Here is a 20,211-nt window from a genome sequence, read left to right on the forward strand (position 1 = left end):
CACTCCTAATTAATAAGCTCATAAACTACACACACTCTTACTTGTTTGTATATATATTCAACTTTACTTTCCGTGTTTACCAAGACTTGGGACTAATTTTAGACTTCCATTTTGGTGATAAGAAAATAGAACTTAAAGAGGAACTTAGGAAATGGGGTGCTTTCTTTGTTATTACCAACCTGGACACTGTCCTTAGCACTTAATTTCCCTTGATTCCATTCTGTCCTTGTTTTATATTTTAAATAAAAAAATGAAGGCAAGATTGGGAGAAAAAGATTGAGAAGAAAGATAAACGTTGAAGGGGGTCATGCTGGAGGTTAGGTTACGGGAAAAATAGGGTAAAACTGAGGCATTGCCACTAGCTAGCTGGGAACCCAAAGGAAGGAAGGATTCCCAGCTAGCTAGTGGCAGTGCCTGGTCACATGATGGAAAGAAAATTTTAAATCTTAGACCGTCGCTGTGCATTGCTATGTATGTAGGGGCAAGAACACCACTGCCTGTGTCCATCTGGCAGCCAGGTTTCCCTAACAGCCAAGAGATTATTCTTTCCCCCCCTTTAGGAAGATGAGAGCAGAAACCATTCTTCTCTGTGAGGGCTTAGAACAACTTTCCACAGAGCATACTGTTGCGTTCGGCCTGGTGTGAAAGGTACCATCTGATGAGCAAGGGGTCTTTAATGGACTCTGACCTTCTACTGTGCAAATGTGAAACATTTTTAAGAACACTCCACCTGCTCTTTTTTTTTTTTACAGAGACTAATGTCACTTTGTTCAGTGTTCTCTTCATCATGTCTAATCATATCGTGTATATATTCCCTGACACTGCATCGAACTATAATTTAATAGTGTCGGCATATTTCCGGTTCTCTTTCAAACAGGTCTGCAAGGTGGCTTCTTCACTGTGGCGATCCTCAGTAGTTTTTGGTTTGGGGGGGGGAGGGCGTGTTTTTAGTAGCTGCCTGCCTTTTTTTAACTGACTTTGATTTGCCCCTCGATAGTGTTTTTGTTGTTGCTGTTGTAGTTAGAATCAGTTTCTTACCTTAGAAGTACAGTAGGCCAGGTAGCCTCAGTCTCATGCCAAAAGCACTGGATGAAAGTCAGGGATCCCTAAGAGAGAGAACTCAATGGGCTAGTTGGAATTTACATCAGAGTCCATCAATTACCATTAGTCTTCGATTTAAAAGCATATACACACTTCAGTATTTTGTTTTTAGAGGATCTAAACTGGTCTTCTTCTTAAAATGTTTACCACTTATTTTCCCAGAATCTTCAGCTACTTGGAGCTACAGCCATTGAGGATAAATTACAAGATCAAGTGCCTGAAACCATAGAAATGCTCATGAAAGCAGACATTAAAATCTGGATCCTTACAGGAGACAAGCAAGAAACTGCCATTAACATTGGTAATTCACCTAATTCATACTTCAAATTTGATGCGTTTAAACAGTTTGATACATTATAGAAGGTAAATTGGAGGTATTTCAAGATTTGAAAGATTTGGTACTTTAAGATTTCTGTATTTATATTATTGGGCTTATCTATCTACTTATGGCCTCAGTGCCTCTTTAAAATTACAGTGGTTTTATATCCAGCCTAACTGTAGCTCTTGTGGCCACATAATACCTTTTCTCCCCTTCGTATCGCTTCCTACCCCCACCTTCCATCCACAGTTGGCATGTGTAGATAACATTTCTGCAGTTACCTGTGAAAGTCTAGAAATTGGGATTATGGCACATTGTGTATTGATGCTTGTTTATTTGACCAAAGGTTGTTTCTGAGATAGGAAGTAAGAAGGTTACCAGTTTCCATTCATTCTACAGTTAATTCCATTTTTTGTAAACAGGTTATTAGGTCAGGCTGCAATAACATTATGCCACAGGTTGGGTGGCTTAAACAACAGAAATAAATTTTCTTACAGTTCTGGAGGCTGGGAGTCCAAGATCAAAGTGTTGGCAGGTCTGGCTTCTCCTGAGGCCTCTTTTTCTGGCTTGCAGACAGCCACCTTCTCACTGTGTCTTATGGCCTTTCCTCTGTGCACAAGGATTCTTGCTGTCTCTTCCTCTTACTATAAGGACACCAGTCCTGTTCATTCAGAACCCCATTCTTATTATCTCATTTAACTTGAATTGACTTTTTAAAGTCCCTACCTCCACATGCAGTCACATTGTGGGTAAATGTGTGAATTTGGGAGGAACACAATTCCGTCTGTAACAAGAGAGCTTACTGAGAAGAAAGTTAGTATTTGGTGTTAGAGGCCTGTAGTACCAATAATATGCATAGAAACGTCACTTCTTTTTTCCAAATTCAGTAATGGTAGGTTGCCTGAGCACTATAAACCCTGACATAGATTCAGCCTCTGGATATTAATGGTATGAATTACACACAAAACTCACCCAAAGTTAAAGAAACCATTTCAGAGGTGTTCACAGCAAGAAACCACATTTTCAGAAAGTCATGATTAAGTATCATCTGTCTAAAAACATTTAGCTAATATTCCTTTTACAAGTGTAGTAATCATAGTATTCAGTACACATAGAAGTACCACAAAGTTATAGTAAATTGATGTTAATAGAGGAAAATTAAATTTTAAAATACACTAGCTAGAAGTTTAAATCTATAAGCCACACAGGTTGTTAATTTTTATTATAAAGACTGTCACTGGTGTTAGAGACAAGATGAAAAGAAGATGTACAAGGATACAGACTGCATCAAATTTAAGTGCAAAACACAAACGTGATCAAACATAGCTACAGATAGAGGGGAGAGTATATGGTGGTAAAGAGTGGTATGGGAGGAAAAGAAATCCTGAAAAAGTAGCTCAGGATATGCAGCCAAATGAAAGGCCCTGTGAAAAGAAGAGTATGGTTGTGGTTCCCTTGTTCCTAGAAAAAGATAGGTAAGATTCATGCATTTAGCAAAAAAGGAGTGACATTCTCTTGCATGTTATTGGTACAAAAGGCCTCTAACCAAATACTAACTTTCTTGGATTGTTTTCTTCCTTTTGGGCAAGGAACAAAACGACCCAAAATCTCTGCACTCCTGGAGCTCAGGAAAACAGACAGTAAAGTAAATGAGAAAGACACGTAGTATATTAGATGCAAAAATTGCTGTAAAGAAAAATAAAGCAGGAAAAGGAGATAGGGTGTTGCACAGAGAAATTGAGTTTTAAAATCTGTAGGTCGGGAGGACCTCCTTGAGAAGGTGACACTTGAGGAATGACCTAAGAGAAGAGAGGGAGCTTGTCACTTGGATGATTAGGGGAAGCTGTCTTTTGTTCTAGACCAAAAGAGCAGAAGTGGGAAAGGGGAGAGGAGGAGAAGGGGCGGAACAGAGTACAGGTCGAATGGGGCCTCCGAGGCTGTTGTCCGGACTTTGCGTTTGCTCTGAGTGAATGGGCAGCCATCGGACAGTTCTGAGCAGAGGAGCGACAGGATCTGGCTTTCCTGTGAAAACAGTCAGTTTGGCTGCTAGACTGAGAATGGACTCAAGGGGAAAGCAGATGTGGAAGTAGGGAGCCCCGTGAAGAGGCTCTTTAACCCAGGTGAGACATAATGGTGGGTTGGACCCAGGTGGTGACAGCGGGGGGGTGAGAAATGCCGGATTCTGGATATATTTTAAAAGCAGAGCCCACAGGATTGACTGATAGGTTAGCTGCAGAGTGTGAGACACAGAAAAGTATCGGGGTAACTCCAAGGATTTTTAGCCGTCACAACTGAAGGACGGAGTTGCCATTAACTAAAATGAGGAAGACTGAAGGGGGAGCAGGGTTTCGGGGGGGCTCCGGAGGCTGTCTTTTGGACGTGTGAAGTTCGAGATGCCTGTTTTATACCTAGGTGTCTGCTGTTAAGTAGGCACTGGGATGTGAGAGTCTCGAGTTCGGGAAAGAGGTCTTAGCAGGAGATACGAGTTCCAGAATGGTCAGCAGTTAGATGGTATTTAAAAGCATGGGAAGGATTAGATCATGGAGTGAGCGCGGATGGTATGGTTTCAAATGCATGTAATGGTAACGTTTGCAGTGTGAGACCGGTCAGAGGGGGTGCCTGTTTTTCTCCAACCACATTCAACTGTAGGCAAACAGGTTCAGAGCAAGCGGGTTGGTGTAACCAGCCGGTGGTTTTGCCCCGCAGCAAGCACAGCAAAGCCAGAGAGCGCAGGAAAGGGGCGGGGGTGCCGGGGGAATAGTGGCCCAGGAGATAGCCAGGCAGCCCTCCCCGGTCTCCCCACAGCCACCGGCCGCCTTCTGCTCTTCCTGCTCATCGTGAAGGATCTTCCCTGTGCGTGGGTCAGTCTCCAGGGCACTGAGTCATCACCACGGTCTCTCTCCACGCTTGCTTATCAGGACAGCTGTAGCGGGCAGGCACTGTCCCTCCTGCAGCAAGGCCACTTCTTCCCGCCTTCCTGCAGTCCTGGAAAAGACCTGGCTGGTACCCGCCTAATGAAAGAGATACAGTCTTAATTTTATCTAAGAAATAGACTTAAAAATTAAATTTCGATATTTTATGGTATTAGTTTAACATCGCTTCTCTCTAGAGAAATTAATTATATCAATTAATTCACTTTATGTTTGGACATAGGACACTCCTGCAAACTTCTGAGGAAGAACATGGGAATGATCGTCATAAATGAAGGCTCTCTGGATGTAAGTAAAGTCATCTTTTTTAAAAAAAAAATTCTTTAACTTAATCATCTCGTAGAATTTTATTTTATATGCAGATAGCTGTGAAAATCTTTTGTCTTCCTGCGGTTAAATGATACCTCCTTACTACTGTCCTGCCGTAATACAGTGTACACTCTTTGAACCACATAGATGTCAATAGGTTGCAGCCCCGTGTCTGACACCTGAAGGAAATCGCTTACTATTGAGACCAGAAAACTGCTTTACAAAAGCTTCATGGGAGGAGGTTACTGAGTGACTGCGGTTTTTTTATATCTATCTGGGTATCTTGTATATTATGAGTTTAATATTCCACTTTAGCATCCAGTGATTATATATATTTTGCTTCTTTTAAAAAAAGTCGTGAACATGACTGAACAACAAAAATAACCATTGCTACTAGGAAAGGTGTTTTTTTTAATGTTCTAACTTCTGGGCTGAAATATAAATTCCTAGGCCATCTTTTTTCATGGCTGTGATAGCCTGAATTTGTATTTAGGGAAGGGGGAAAGATTTATTACGTGCACAGTATAAAATAGACATTAACAAAGAAATATGTAGATTAAATGACCTGTAAATATTTTAAAGTAAAGGTGACAATTTGTAACTTAAGGTGGGAGACAGAACAGGAGAGGTGGCTATACAAGTGCTTGAAATAGTCATTGTGACACAGAGCAGAGCAGAGACAACCTGATAATTCGGGGTGTTGGTGAAGATGTGAGGCCAACACCCCAAATGTAGGTGTTGAAAGATGAAGAAGGAAGGGATGGTGAAGAGGCAAATGTTTAAAAGTTGAGTATAAAACAGAAATTCTGGCCTGGCCGGCGTGGCTCAGAGGTTGAGCATCAACCTAGGACCCAGGCAATCATGGTTCGATTCCCGGTCAGGGCACAGGCCTGGGTTGCGGGCTCGATACCCAACAGGGGGCATGCAGGAGGCAGCCGATCAGTGACTCTCATCATTGGTGTTTCTCTCTCTCTCTCTCTTCCCCTCTCCCTCTCTCCCTTCCTCTCTCTGAAATCAATAAAAACATATTTTTTAAAGAAAACAAAAAAAGAACAGAAATTCTGTATAAGGAGTTGACTTCCGATTTTTACATTGGAATAATGATCTCTTCACTATTTGTCCTCAAAACGGTCCTTGTGATGTCCTGCCCTTTCTTGTGAAATCTTTGAGCAAACTTGTTGCCTGAGGAATACTACTTGAAGTTTCCACTTGAAAGTTGCTTATGCCTTTAACTATTGGAGAAGTACTTTTTGTCAACCACACTTTAATCCTAAAAACACAAACCAAAATAAGCCAGCCTGCTATTTGAAGACTTTCCTTTATATTTATTCATTCACTAGGCCCCCTGCTAGGCACTGGGAACACAGCATTAAACAGGTTACCGTGGACTCGTCCCCTTAGAGGGTATAGTTGAATCCCTTCTCCACCCTGCATACGTATTAATATTGGTTTATTTATCCAAGTTACTATGTTGGAAAAAATTATGACTAAGACAGCCCAGGCTTCCAGAAACTTATAAATAATAAGAGAAATAAAGCGCATATAAGTAACAATACAAAACAGGTATGTAATAAGGTAGGTTGTTTGCTATGAAAACACGGTGAAGTTTAGGGAAGTATTTATGAAGTAAGTGGTATTTAGTTAGATCCAGGTGAGTAACTGAGTAAGGGGAGAGTACTTGAAGCAGAAAGTTATTGCAAGTAAGCTGAAGGTCTATTTGGGGCATGAAGGAGGAACATTGAACTTGAACACAGGGTTGTAATTTTTAAAGTATTTTTTGTTTGAATAAAATATAGGCACATACTATAAAATTCAAGTTTAAAAAGGGAAAAGTACGGATGGGAAAAAGTTTACCTCCCAGCCTTGTACCCAGTTTCCCTCCCCGGGGCGACCCCTGGCCCCAGTTTCCTGCGTGCCCGGGCAGACATACTCTGCCGTATCTAAGGGATGTGTGTGTCTGCACACTCCCTGTTGTCAAACACACACTGCGGCGTACTGTTCACACTGCTTCATACTTCGCTTTCCTCACTTACTATATCTTAGCAACTAAGATATAGTATGTATGAAGCTACCTGATTCTGTTTTAATGGTGGCACAGTATTTATAGGCTACCTGGAAAGAAATGACATGGGAAGTCAAAACTGGAAAGGCGGTCTGAGGTCGGGGTGGAAAGCTGGGCCAGGCTTGAGACTTCGCCTCCGTAGGTAAAAGGGGCAATTTCATCAGCCTCTGAAAAGAGGCAAGATATGTATGAGCAGTTGTACATAGGTGAGTTTGGAGGGGCGGGCCTGGGGTGCAGGCAGAGGACCGGGATGAGTTCGGTAAGAAGAACGAGGGCGCCATGCCAAGATGTGATGTGAGAGGAATTCTGGAGACCTGTCCCACATGGTCCCTGGAGAAGGAGACTCCACATGGTTCCAGAACTGGGCTACAGCTGTTCACAGCTTTGTGCAAACCTCAGTGGAAGCCATTCCCACAGCCCCTGGAGATAGATGGTCAGGCCTTGTCAGCAATATGCCTCATTCACGGGATGTGGCTTTTCTGACGCTTGAAGGAAATCAGAACAGGACCTGTGGTGTTGACACAAAGGCATGATGAGCCATGCTTGACTTGACATGTGAGTCCTGTTGTCGGGAGTTAGGCTCTCACCTTATGCAGAATGTGGCCCCATTGTTTCCCTTGTTTTCATCTGTTTCATCATTTTTCTGCAACTCTTGGATAGACATGTTCTTTAAGAGTTTTAAGTATCATGTAAATAATAATCTCAAGGGGAAAAAAGTGAAATGCCAAAAATATTCAGTGTACTACATCGTGTATTGTTAAGACAGTGGCATTTATTTTTATTTTGAAGCCTCCAAGAGGGTAACTCAAAAGTCATAAACACCTCAGAGGTATCTGCAACTGCCTGTTTCTCCTGGAGGACACAGGAGTCTAAAGGGAATACTCAGTTTCAGTGAAAGCAGGGACCTTGTCTGTCTGTTTCGGTTTACCATTTTCTCTGAATGCTGAGCAAATTGCCTAGCACATAGAAAGTGCTCCATAAATATTGGAGAAGTCAGGCACTGAGTAATTTTAATTAGGGGCTTCCTGTAAAAAAACAAGTTGCATATCAGTTTTAAATTTCATAGTAATCAACCATATCTGATATTTAAAATTTAAAGTGGTTAGCATTGTCCTTTGTAATTCAAGTGACAGTTTGGTGTGTACAATCACAGGCACACCCTGTGGCTGAGTAGATTAGCACTAATTTGTCCAGCTCCCGGACTATCAAGCATTCTCTCACTGCTGTCGAGGGGAGGGGAGAGGTTTCTCCCGGGGAGTTAAGTGGGGACTTTACAAAGCCAGCTGTCTAGGGTCAGACCTGCTGTGGTGCACTCATTTGCTTCTCAGCAGGAAAGGAAACATTACTTTGCATAGCTCCCTCAGATCTTGTGTCATAAAACCCACGGCTGAGATTTAGATGTGCTAGGATGCCTATAGGTAAATCATTATTGATTTTTTCATTGCCATGGAAAAGAAGAGCATCCTATGTGTTCAAATTGTACTGATAATAATAACTTTTGGGACTGCCATTCCATGAGCAAAAAGAATAATTAACATTTAGGTAATAAACTTAGGAATGTAATGTCTTAGGAAATAATATAATGGGAAATAAACTGTGAGTGTGTGTTTTGTCAAATGACAGTTTTAGTGAATATTCTCAAATGATTCCACGAAATAGCACAATATTTAAGAGCACTGTTCTGCCCTAACCGGAAGGGGACCCTGAGCAAGTTGAAATTAGATAACTTCTCTGAAGCAGTTTCGCTGCCTGTAAAGTGAGGATAATGTTACCCTTGGCATACAATTAGTATGGGACATGGCGCATATAAAAATGAGATGTTATGAAACTTTGTAGAAAAACAATATTTCAATTGCTTGCAAGATGTTTTGCATAATGATCTTTTTATTACGAAAAATATATTATTTTCCCACCTTTGAATTTTTTCTTAAGATAGCAAGTTATAAATGTAGATCCTTTTGCATGGTGATGCATATTGCTATGAACTGTTCGAATTTTCTACCAAAATATTATCTCTAATACTATGAAAATTTTAAAGCTGAATTTCTTTTATTATGCTGAAATTGTACAAATAAAGTATCATATTTAAGTCTCCTAGATTTCCAAATAGAAAAACCTTTCTCCTGGTGATGGTAGTAAAAAAAAAAATCTGTCTTCTCATAATCCAGTTCATCTCAGGCAAAAAAATGCCACTTGGCTTTCTAATTTTATTTTGAGTTTCAATACGATTATTCTTCTTGAAAAATTAATGGCCATTCAGCATTTTAAAAAACCTTTAAATAAACAAAAAACACCAAACTACAGTTAAAAATACAAACAGAATGGAAGTCTTGGTCTAAAGATCTAATACGGAAACCTGGCTGGTCTTTTTCCTCTGCCCATCCAGCTCCTTAGCATAACAAGAGCAGCATGATGCCCAAGGGCAAAGCTGGGTGCCCGCACCCCCCTGCCTACCAGGCTAGAGTCAGCTGCTGCAGTCAGCAAAAGTGTCTCTCTCTTTTTTAATTTAGAAAGTAAGAATTTCATGGGGAAGCATCATTAAGAATCATCTAAAAGTTGATCAAAATCTGTTAGGTACTTACAATGAATAGGTAACTTAGATGATTTGTATAATTTTTTGTCACGCTACTTTGAACCACTTTAGTGGGGGTTTCTGATTATGTTCTTGGTATAAGAAGATTTCCTTGGGGGTCTAACATGGCAGGAACATGAATTTAGTGGCTTGAATGGGTACACTGTGCTTCTTTCTTAACTCCATCTAGGACCTCTCAGAAACCCTTCCACTTAATGACCTGGATCCAAGAGATTGTTCTAGCATCTATTTTATAGCTTTAGTTTGTTATAAAGTAATTTGTTCCAGCAAATTTGTTTAAAGTCTATTAAAACTGGAAACATCTAGAAATGTGAGCTAGGAACTAGGGCATCTCGTATGTGACCCATCGTTATGTCCCACTGTCTACTTATGGTCTTTCAAAAGGTTCCAAAACAACTCTGTCAGGATTGGGTTTATGTTGCATTGAGGACTGTGGTGGTTCTATTAGTCAAATCGCAATAGCAAACCAACTCTGTAAATCTCTGGAAATACTTTCAAGGGGCCTCAGAATCTTACCTTTTGAAGACCTGTTTCATTGATTTTACTGCCCCCATCTACCGAGCCTAGGGTGGGTGGGAAGAACCATACTTTCTTAAGCTACTAACTCTGTAGGTACCAAAATGATCTTTCTTGAGTCTTATATGCTTGGTCTCTACTCTTTCTAGCAACCCTTTTATCTGGAGTGTTGTGGGATCTGTCCTGGGCAGTAAGGCTGGATCTTAAATTCGTTTTTACTGTTTTCCCTCCTCCTGTCTACTGTCTGGCTTCCCTGGGAACCAAAAAGAAAGATAGAGAGAACAATTATTTACTATACATTTATTGAATTCACAGGAATAATGATTAAATATATATGTAGAGAGCTTAGAGAAATAAATTTCCTCCCACTGACGTCAAAAGGCTTCCAGTGTTCTCAAGTTTCATTCCTGAGAAGGCCTCGCCCACCTCTCCTTCTGATCACCGGGGCACAGTTTTGTAGACAGTCTCTGCTGCTGTTGACATTCACACTCAGCCTGATTAGGGTCAAGCACATCACAGATGGGAAGCAGTGTATGGATCCCAAAGGAAAATGCAGGTTTCTGACTTCCTGTGAAAAGGGAACTCCACTCCTGCGGGGTTCTGTGCATTGCTGTTATAATCATTAAAACAAACCACTAGCTTACATTTATGAAGTGCTTAATTTTTGTACTAGGGACTGAACTAAGGACTTGACAGGGACAATCACATTTACACCTGAAAACGTTAGTAAGCAGATACTCTTATGACCAATCTAGAAGGGTTAACCTGGCCTCTGGTGCTCAGTGTCACTGAGGATGTATCTAAGTCATCATACGCCAGAGACTAAGCAAATAGATATATCTGGGCCTCAGCCACCAGCTGCTCTTATAAAATAAGAGTAATAATAACATTCATCTTTAGGGTATTGTGAAAATTAAACAAAGCAATACATTCTGAATACTTAGAAACACTGCCAGCATTCAGTAAGCACTTAAGAAATATGGATCATTATCATGATCATCATTTTTATCATTTCTTTTAGCATTATTATTTCAAGAGAGAAAGGGTGAGAGTTCCTTGATGCCATCAGCTGAAAGAGGTGATTTTAAACAGCACCCTTTTCACTACTTAAATTTCTCCTTGATTTGAGACTATAACCCCAAGCCGCCTAGGTTGGCTTATGATACCAGTGTTTCCCCTCCCCCACACTGATATATTTTATAGAAAATGAATTGTTAGCCAATCTGATATTAACAAGCCTAAGAATATATATTTTTCAACGCCATGGTAAAAGAAAGCCTTTAGGGATTGTTCACTTTTTTCTAGCTCAATTTGATTTTCTAACACCGTGTAAGCTTCAAATATAACTTACAGCACATTCATGGCATAAATGGTGAAGTTGTCATCTGCACCCTTTTAAGTTCGACATATATGTATTACGCAGACAAACCTCACTGTTTGGGGACTCGCCACTGTTGAACGGCCTCTGAAAGGAATCCAGAATAAGCACGTTATTGACTTGACTCCAGAAAAGGAGGGAAAAAGAGAACTGGGGCTACTTCAGGTTTTGTCTCGATACGTCCCATGAGTGCAATACAGTCCACTTTGTATTGCTTTGAAAAATAGTTTAGGCAGGTTTTCAACCACTCTGAGTTTTTCTCCACTGCCAGCATCGGGACTTTAGTACTAAGAATTTTCTTTTACTCTTACTAGTAAAGCTGTTTCGGCTTTTGGGCCTGAAAATGTTAAGAATTTAGTTTAACTTTTAAGTTGTTAATGTATCCCTGTCAGAAGAAAAGCCATGTCCTGTTGTAAGATGACTGTCCAAGCACTGTCTGCACACTGCTACTCCAAGTAGCTCTCATGAAGAAAGCCAACGCTGTTACATTCGAGAGAAATGGGTTAGCAAAAAATGTAAACATCACCGAAAATGAAAATAACATGAACAAATAATCTGCTCTCTTTTCCTCTGATTGAAGATGGTGTCTGCCACAAACCCAAGTATACGGTTGTAAAAGTTCCATCAAACCCATTGTTTGGACTCCTAAGACCTGAACGTGTCCCCTTTTCTTAAACAAAACCCAGTCATCTTGGCTTGTGCACAAAACCTTAAGTGAAGTTGTTCACAAATTCATAGTGTTTCTGTTCTGAGAAATTCTTCCTCCCCTAAGCCTGAATATTCTTTATCTCTTTTTGGCTCAACATCTGACCGCTTCCAAGAGCTCCCTGTGACCTAGAAGGACAGATAAAGACTTTCTAACCAGCCTGACCCTCACTGCTGCCCCACCGCTTGCTGACATTCCTGAGGGGAGCAGGCCATGCCTTGTGACTGTTTTGCATCTCTGCCACCGGTATCTTTTGATGAGTTTGTAGGAAACCCACCATGGGCCAGGTGTACCTGCAGACATTAGTCTCTGTCCCCACGGGGCTGGTGGTGTTTGCTCAGTTACAGATAGAACCTGTGAGTTCACACAGCCAGCCAGTGGAGGATCCTGAATTTCAACCTAGATTGCAGTAAGTCCAAACTGTTGGTCCTTTTCGTTTTTAAATAACCGTATTTCTCCAGTGGCAGCAGGGACTCAGCCACAGAAGGAAGCATTCTGGGAGACATCCCTCACATCTTCTAACTTGTCCCTCCCTCCTTTCCCACTCATCACCAGACTGCAGAGCAGCTGAAAGAGGGATGTCCTTCTGGAGAATGGTGGGTCTGGGGCATCTTGTATTTGTGGAATTCAGGAAAGACTGTCTATTTTGTTTTACTAATGCAACAGTTGAACCTAAGATTTTATTGAATGAACATATGAAATAATAGAAATGATGTACATTTGGGATTTGCACTGAGATAATACAATAGATTCTCCTGTTTTCCTACATTAATTAATTCAGACCATTAAGAAAATGAGCGCGAGATTAGCTTCCTTCGTGATTCTGGGTAAGTTTCTCACAGGCCCCGGTTGTTACTGTCTCCAAACCGTCGATGGGGTAATTTGCTTATTTTCAAAAAAATCGGTTGTATATTCTGAGCCGTCTCTTCCCGGCTGAATTGGAGGCAGCGGGAGAGACTGGATGTCTGCCGCCGGGTCCTGCAGGAGGCTTCCTTCCGCCTGAGTCACTGCCGCCGCCGGAGAATATTTAATACCAGCCCGAAATAAGTGTTTAGGGGCCTTTCAGTGGTGGTTTAAAATAATTACCGGGAGGGCTTTGGTAAAAGCCTTTATCCCTAAAACTATTTAAATTATATAATTATATCCCCTACCTCACCCCTCTTTTCCCTGGATTTGTCTCTGTTTGCTGAGTGCCCCCACCCAACCCTGAAACATAAACTTGGACCCAGATTCGACACTCTCTGCCTCTCTCTCTCTCAGACTGGATGCCTCTCAGGAGGTATTTGCCTGATGGAACCTATCATAACCCCCAAACCCAAGCCTCTGCCCAGGGGCCAAGAGCAATTTACTCAGCACTGTAGCTTCCTCTCTTACCTTCTTCCCTGTTGTGACCCTTGACCTTGCTCAGATGGCATGACCCTGCGGGATATTGGACCGTTTCCTCAATTACAGTGCTTCATATCTACTCCCCTCCCAGAAATCCCGTGTCTGTGTATCTGCAAAGCATGGAATTTCTTTTTTTTGGTCTCTTTCCCTCTCCATTATATTTAGGAATATGTATTGATTAAATGCATTTGCTTGGCTGCCTTCCACTAAGCGCTTCTGAGGACTTCTTTGACCATATGTTTTTAATGATTTCACCTCTGTCTTCCCTTACCCGTTTTGGAAAGATTACTCTATGTTGGTTTGGTTCTATGAGAAGACATTTTTAAAGGTAGTATAGTCTGGAAGTTCAAAAACAGCAAAGCTTTTTGATCAAAAACTATGTCCGAGAGAGCTAGTAATCCTGACTGGGGTGAGTACTAGATAGACCAGTTGTATATAAATGTAGTTTCTCTCTACTCTCAGGCAACTCTGTACAACTTATTACAGTCTACAGTAGCTACAGGGGGAGTAGACATATGTGTTACCTAGGGGTATACGGAATATCCTGTGGTCCACTGAATCAATAACACATTGTCGAAAAATAGGTAATACCCAGTGGTTCATTCATGTTGCTGTTATGGGAGTCATAAGTCACTTGTTAAGAACGTGCTAATGTTGTCCATACTTGATACGGTCATAATGTGTTATGAAGAATGTCCTTGGAATGTTCTGTTAATTTGTAATTTTAGAGTGTGAACATTCAGAGAGTGTAAAAGAGAAAGAATGAAATACTCTTTGGTCAGAAATTTGTAAGTGCCTCATGTCTTAAATGATGATGAGAAGGGGCCACAAACCACCAAAACAGTTAACAAAATACGTGTTAGTTTAAGATTCTTACATAGAGGGTGTCCCAAAAAAATGTATACACACTTTAACAGCTGATAGCTCAATTTTGAAAATGAAATATATTTTAATAAACTCTGCCTTTATAATTATTCAAAGTATGTGTATACATTTTGGGGGATACCCTATATATCCTCTTATTCTACATTTGAAATGAACTGATAGTAAGTTTTTAAAGGTAGATCCTTAGCAAACTAAATTTTTTTTCACACCCCCAGTAAATATTTGTTTCTCTGCTTTTCAAAACAATCAGTACCTAAGAAGATAAGTTGATGGTGTTATATCTGGAAAACATTCCAGCAGACAAGTCCTCTGTGTTTTCTTTAGCATTAATTGTTTTAATCCTAGTGTTTATGAAGCATTCATTTGTATGTAATGCTATTTATGTAGTTTTACATATATAATCTTATATTCTTTATGGGCACTTGATCTGGTCATCAATGCCAAAAACATAAAGATAATAAAAAAAGGAAACACCAAATCAGTTTGTAAGTTTTTAGTTATTTTTAGCTTAAGAGTTATATCAGGTTGGAGACAGAAATTAAGAGATAAAGAAAATCAGCCTACCGGTCGGGCATGGCTCAGCAGTTGAGCATCAGCCTGGATCCAGGTGATCGGGGTTCGATTCCCGGTCAGGGCACATGCCCGGTTGTGGGCTCGATCCCCAGTCAAGGGCGTGCAGGAGGCAGCCGATCAATGACTCTCTCATCATTGATGTTTTTCTCTCTCTCTCTCCCTCTCTCTCTCTCTCTCCCCCCCTTCCTCTCTCTGAAATCAATAAAGATATATTTAAAGAAAAAGAAAAACAGTGTAGGTTAGTATATAAGTATTGGCCTCCTGTCACGTTCTGAAAGCTGTGTGCCGTCTGAGAAGAGAAGGTGAGGGAATGGCAGGTCCCAGATAGTTTTTATGTAGTGGAAGAAGTAGCTGGTAGAGCTGAGTGTTAGAAGTCAAAAGGTGGACTAAAGTAAAACTGCTGTTGGGAGATTTCAGAAGTAAACTTAAGATTATCTGAGTAGCATGCCCCTGGGATTGCACTGAGGCTGTGCATTGCCTGACAGTTTGCACCGCCATCAGCCCGAAGTCCGAGGAACGGAGAGAACTAGTCTTCCTTGGATGTCACCTCTGAGCCAAGCACTGCGTCAGGCACTTGACTCACAGGTGAAGGAATTAGCACATTTTGTCACCACAGTAACCGTGCAAAAGAGATGTCAACCCAGTGTTATAAATGAGAAAAAAATTGATTTAGAGACGTTAAGTAACCTGCCTGAAGAGAGGGAGCTGTAAGTGGTGGAGCAGTGATTCAGACCAAGTCCTTCTGATGGTCAAATAGAGATAGTCAAATAAAAAAGATAAAATGAGAGGGTAGACTGTAATACATACATACACCTGGTGAAAAGTTTATTGATGGACCATGAAATGGACGTAACTGTGACACTTTTTCATATAATGTGTACCATAGTCCTTTCCAGAACACTGACCCTATGACATCACCTGATCCAAAAGTGCTTTGAAGCTCTTGGTGTCTTTCCTTAAGTCAGTGGTTGAAACTATTGCTTATTTCTCACTTAGCTTCTTTTTCCTTTCCATCCCCGAGGACTTTTTCCAAAATAAAACATTAATATTTCCTTTGCAAGGAAGGTAGGAAATGTTCACTTAACTTATTTCTACCTCACACTCTGCATCCACCTGAAGTTGAGGGAAACCTTGAGTGCTCAGCCATAGGGCGGGTTTTGGCTCCTGGAACTTCGGTTCTTGACGGTGCGGCTTCAGCATTTTGTGAGCCCCCGCGGCCGGCCCTGGCTTTCCGGCACCCCACTTTGCTACGTCTGCACACCTGAACGTTGCCTATGGACAGTGGTCCTCTCTGCGCTGAGGGGACGTGTCATCAGCTGACAGGTCCTGAAGAGTGACGTCACAGGCTCGGCCTCCAGCCGGCTTCCCGTCTGAGCAGCAGTCGCTGTCCTTGCTCAGGAAGGTTCCTGCCGGTGGTTTCGGTGACACTGTGTTACATTTTGCTCTTTTTCTGGAGAGTCAGTGAAAACAGGAACCTGTCGCACTGATGCTGATACAGGCTTCATACATGTAAGTCCCTTCTGACAAGGGTGACAATTGTGTGTCTTCCAAAAATGATTCACCTTTAGCCCCAGTTGTAGGCTTATTTCACTTAATTGGCAGTGAACTGGTGAAGGAAAAGAAAATATCCAAGAACAATAAGTACTTGGTTAAATATTGTGTCTGAAAATCAAAGTGCGGTTTAGACTCGTGATACGTTGTTTTTTTCTTCCTGGGAATCGAATCCCCCTTTTAAGTTTATCTTTGGACCTACACGCATGTAATGGATAACTATGTATAAGTATATTTTTGTCTTTTAACTTCTGTTGTTGGGGCTTAGCCTTGCTGATGACACCCTCTGGGGCTTAGAGCGGTGGCTGTGCCTTCCTTACTGTCACTGTAGGTAACCGTGGCCCCCGGCAGGGTGTGGAAGCACGACCGTGGGGCGTTGTTGCACGTCGGGCTGTTTCTCTGTAACCTTCCCCTTGTCCTGGCGGCTCAGACTTGGCTGCCAGTCTTCTAGACAGAGGGTTAGAGGCTTTTCTTTTTTTTCCTTAGGGATATTTCCACATTCTCTACTAGGGTGTTCCTTGGATATCTTCCTAAGCAAGACTATCCATCCTGTAAACTTCTGAAAAGAATCAGGAAGAAAAAACCAATAGGCTAGGCGCTGAAAAGGGCCATTTTCATGCAGGTGCTCTGTGCAGCGTTACTCTGTGGGCCACCAAAAGCAGTTCGTAGGTGGCCTAGCATGTTCCTTGCACGTCTGGCCTCTGGGTTCCTTAGAGTGTTCCAAGCAGGTTTGTGCCAGAATGAAAGTGACGTCCTGCACGCTGCCAGACTCCCCAGACAAGTCGGGGCTTTCGCGCCATTTCGCCATAAAACTGTGTCCGATGTCATTGTCTTGGGCCCTCCGTGATTTTTAGCAAGGGTTTCCTTGGTAGGGGTCATATAAAAGTGATGAAAAAGATTACCATAAAGCTGCCAGTCTCTGATTTCATTAAGATAGTTGTTTTATGAGCATGTTATCTATTTTTCCAGGCTGTACCCTAAAGATTCCAGTGGAACTGTTTTGAGGCCTTCTGGTCGGCGTTATCTTTGTGAGGAATTCTACTTGGCCGGATTGTCTGCCAAGTGTCTTTTTCTTTTCCAAGCACGGTGTCTTCTAAACCAAATTTACATGGTTTACTTTTCATTGGCCCACTGCTGCGCAACCTGGATGGATCGCTAAGTAGCTAGTCAAGGTGTTCATTCTGTGATATTCATTAGACAGTTTATATTATTTCAGGGGGAAGTAGTCGTTGGATCATAACATCCACTTTGTTCTCCGTTTTTTCTACAGGATAAGCACATTACCATTTTATTTATTGTTTTAATTAAGAGTATCCAAAATTATACATGAGTTTTTTTAGGCAGCAGGAAACAATCCTCAAAATGGTCAGCCAAGAAAATCATTGTAACTTCCCACAGGGTATTCTGCATTCATTAATAATTTAGTTACTCTTCTATTACCAAGCCTTTATTCATTTCATTTCATCTCTTCATCAAGGGCCCCAGTCCCGAAGGGAAATAGAGATATAAACAGATAAGCTACTAAACATCCTGTTACGTTGCGTAAGGACAGACAGTATTTGAAGAATCTAAAAGGTGGAAGCGTTCTTGTCACCTGGACGACTCAGGAAAAGTCGGATCAAGGGACCATTCTTGGCTTATTTATTTGTTCATTGATTTTAGTATGTAGTCTTGAAGGGAGAAAAAAAAATGGCGTTGGGAAGATGAAGATGCTGGAGAGAACTGGGACAACAGCGGGGAGGGGAGAAGAGAGTTCTTCCCCCCCTCCCCCCCCCAAGAATTAGGGAGGGTTAGGTAAAGGGAAGTGTTTAGGTTAACGAGGATAGTTGGAATTCTTTCTGGTATAAATGTTCTCCGTAAAGCAGGTAGATGTTTGCTGAAGTGACAGGGTCCAAATTTGGGATCTGGAGAAGGAAGGGTCTGGAGTGGCCTCTGGGAAGAGCGGAGTCCGTGAGCCGCGGGAACGGGCCGGCTCAGCAGCGATGGGCGCCCGTGGGTGGGAAAGCGGCGCAGAGCCCGTCCTTGTGGGGAGGGGGGTGGTTCCCTCCTTTGCTGTCAACACTGAGAGCCCAGGAGAACGTTGGCTGCGGCCTGACGTGTGAATTGGCCGCAGGAGAGCGTGGTGGGAAGGCCAGGGCCCAGGGCTTCTGATGACCGCTTGGCTGTGGGCAGAGAGGACAGGGCCGAGCGACTGACCGAAGTGTCCACACGGGGTGCAGGTTATGGGAGGTGCACACAAGCCCCCCTTTCCCTGTGGCTCCCGCCCCTTGCCTGTCTGACCCCCCAGGTTGCCCTCACCCCTGACTCTCCCTGATTACAGCAACAGTTGCTCCCTTTCTTTTGGCCCACAGAGAAGACCGTGTGGCGTGAGGAGATACAGGGCCTTTATTTTGTTGAGCTCTGTGGTCTTTTATTCCGTTTCTGATTTAGCTTCTCATTTATATATTTTCACTTTCACATGTCACTAAGTTTAAATATTTAAACATTTCCCCCCTTCAGTAGCCAAAATGAAAACAAAGCAACAGCTAATATAGTAATAAATTTATTTCTAGCTACAGGAGATAAGCTTCAGTGCAGTATGGCCATAAAGTATGGCTCCCGGGCTTAGGGGAGAAGCAATAAACTTTTATAAATAAAAGAATTTTAAAATACTCCTGGCAGTCTAAATAAGAGTAAAATATAACTTGTAACTGGCAGCACACAGCCAACACCAGAGCCACTTGCGAAAGAAAACCGTGAACTAAAACGAGAAAATGTTTGCAGCTTTCCTGTTGTTACCTTGCACCCTAGGCGGGCTGGCTAGAGAATTCGCTGTGGGATGTTTTTTGACTCGCCTTCTAAAATCTTATCTCAGTTACGTCTCCTGACAGCTTTTGATTTGCTAAAGATCTGTGATCATCAAGGAAACCCAGGGCCCTGATGCCACAAATAAGCGAATTCGCTGCAAATGGTAAGGGGTTAGAGAACGCCTTCCAAAGGAGGGAGAGAGGGGTGGCTTTATGAGGGAGCTTGCACAGCTCAGGGGTTGACTCCACTTTCAGTCGCGCTCTGCAGCTGATCTTTAAAGAAATTTGAAGTCTTCCTGAGGTCTGTCTCGGGTTTCATTTAGGTTTTCAGCTCTGGAGACACTTAGGCAGAAACTTTAAAAAATAGAGTGGCATTTCAGTGAGCAATGCTTTGATTTGGAAAACTGTTGAAGTAATCGGTTATTCCTCTAGAAAATTAGGGAACACCTCTCTCCTCTCCCTTCTTCTCTCCTCTCTTCTCTCTCTCTGAAAATCACAAGTTATAATAGGGAAATGGGATGCTGCCAGTAGATGAAATCAGAATCTATCAGTGCTCTCATTCAATAAATTTGTATTTCCCAAATATCTGTAATTGCAGGCCAACTGTGTTTGTTGCTGGGAAGCAGGTTACATGTGGTCTCTCCTCTCCGGGAGCCAAGGGCCTTGCTAGCATAGAGTGAGTTACACCTGTCAGCAGGGAGTGAGCCTGGGAGGGATTGGGGGGGTAAGCTTGGTTTAGAGGGTGGTAGACCAGCCTCTGGAGGGAGAGGCATTCCAGAGAGAGGAAATAAAGGAGTTGAGATGGTGAAGGGAAGTAGGATGAATGTTAGTTGGGCTTTGATTGGAGAAAGCCTTAAATGCCATTTTAAGGAATTTGGAATATATTGTTTAGACAAGACAGTAGGAAGCCATAGGAAAAAAGTTAGAACAAGCAGAGGCATGATCTGTGTTTTAAATTTGTTTCATAAAGAGAAATCTCTGTGGGCAGTAAAGAGGTGAGAGGCAGATGATGGGGGCTCTAGGGAAACAGCAGAGGGGATGGGTGGGCATTCCATGTATAATTTGCTAGGCCTGGTACTGTCTGAAGTCGGGTTTGTTTTGCTGGGTTTTGCGGAG

General features: G+C 42.1%; 1 protein-coding gene across 4 annotated transcripts in view; it reads left to right on the plus strand.

Annotated features, from left to right (window-relative positions):
• ATP8A1 (ATPase phospholipid transporting 8A1) overlaps positions 1-20,211 on the plus strand; it is a 195,275-nt gene that overhangs the window by 109,897 nt on the left and 65,167 nt on the right. For all 4 annotated transcript variants that reach the window (XM_087827644.1, XM_087827641.1, XM_016206815.2 and 1 more), the window contains 2 exons: positions 1,264-1,402; positions 4,574-4,638. In XM_087827644.1, the coding sequence (XP_087683770.1) occupies positions 1,264-1,402; positions 4,574-4,638 (204 nt within the window). The remainder of the gene's footprint in view (positions 1-1,263; positions 1,403-4,573; positions 4,639-20,211) is intronic.

The sequence above is a fragment of the Miniopterus natalensis genome, chromosome 1, assembly GCF_054644295.1.
Source record: "Miniopterus natalensis isolate mMinNat1 chromosome 1, mMinNat1.hap1, whole genome shotgun sequence".
NCBI classification, from domain to species: Eukaryota; Metazoa; Chordata; class Mammalia; order Chiroptera; family Miniopteridae; genus Miniopterus; species Miniopterus natalensis.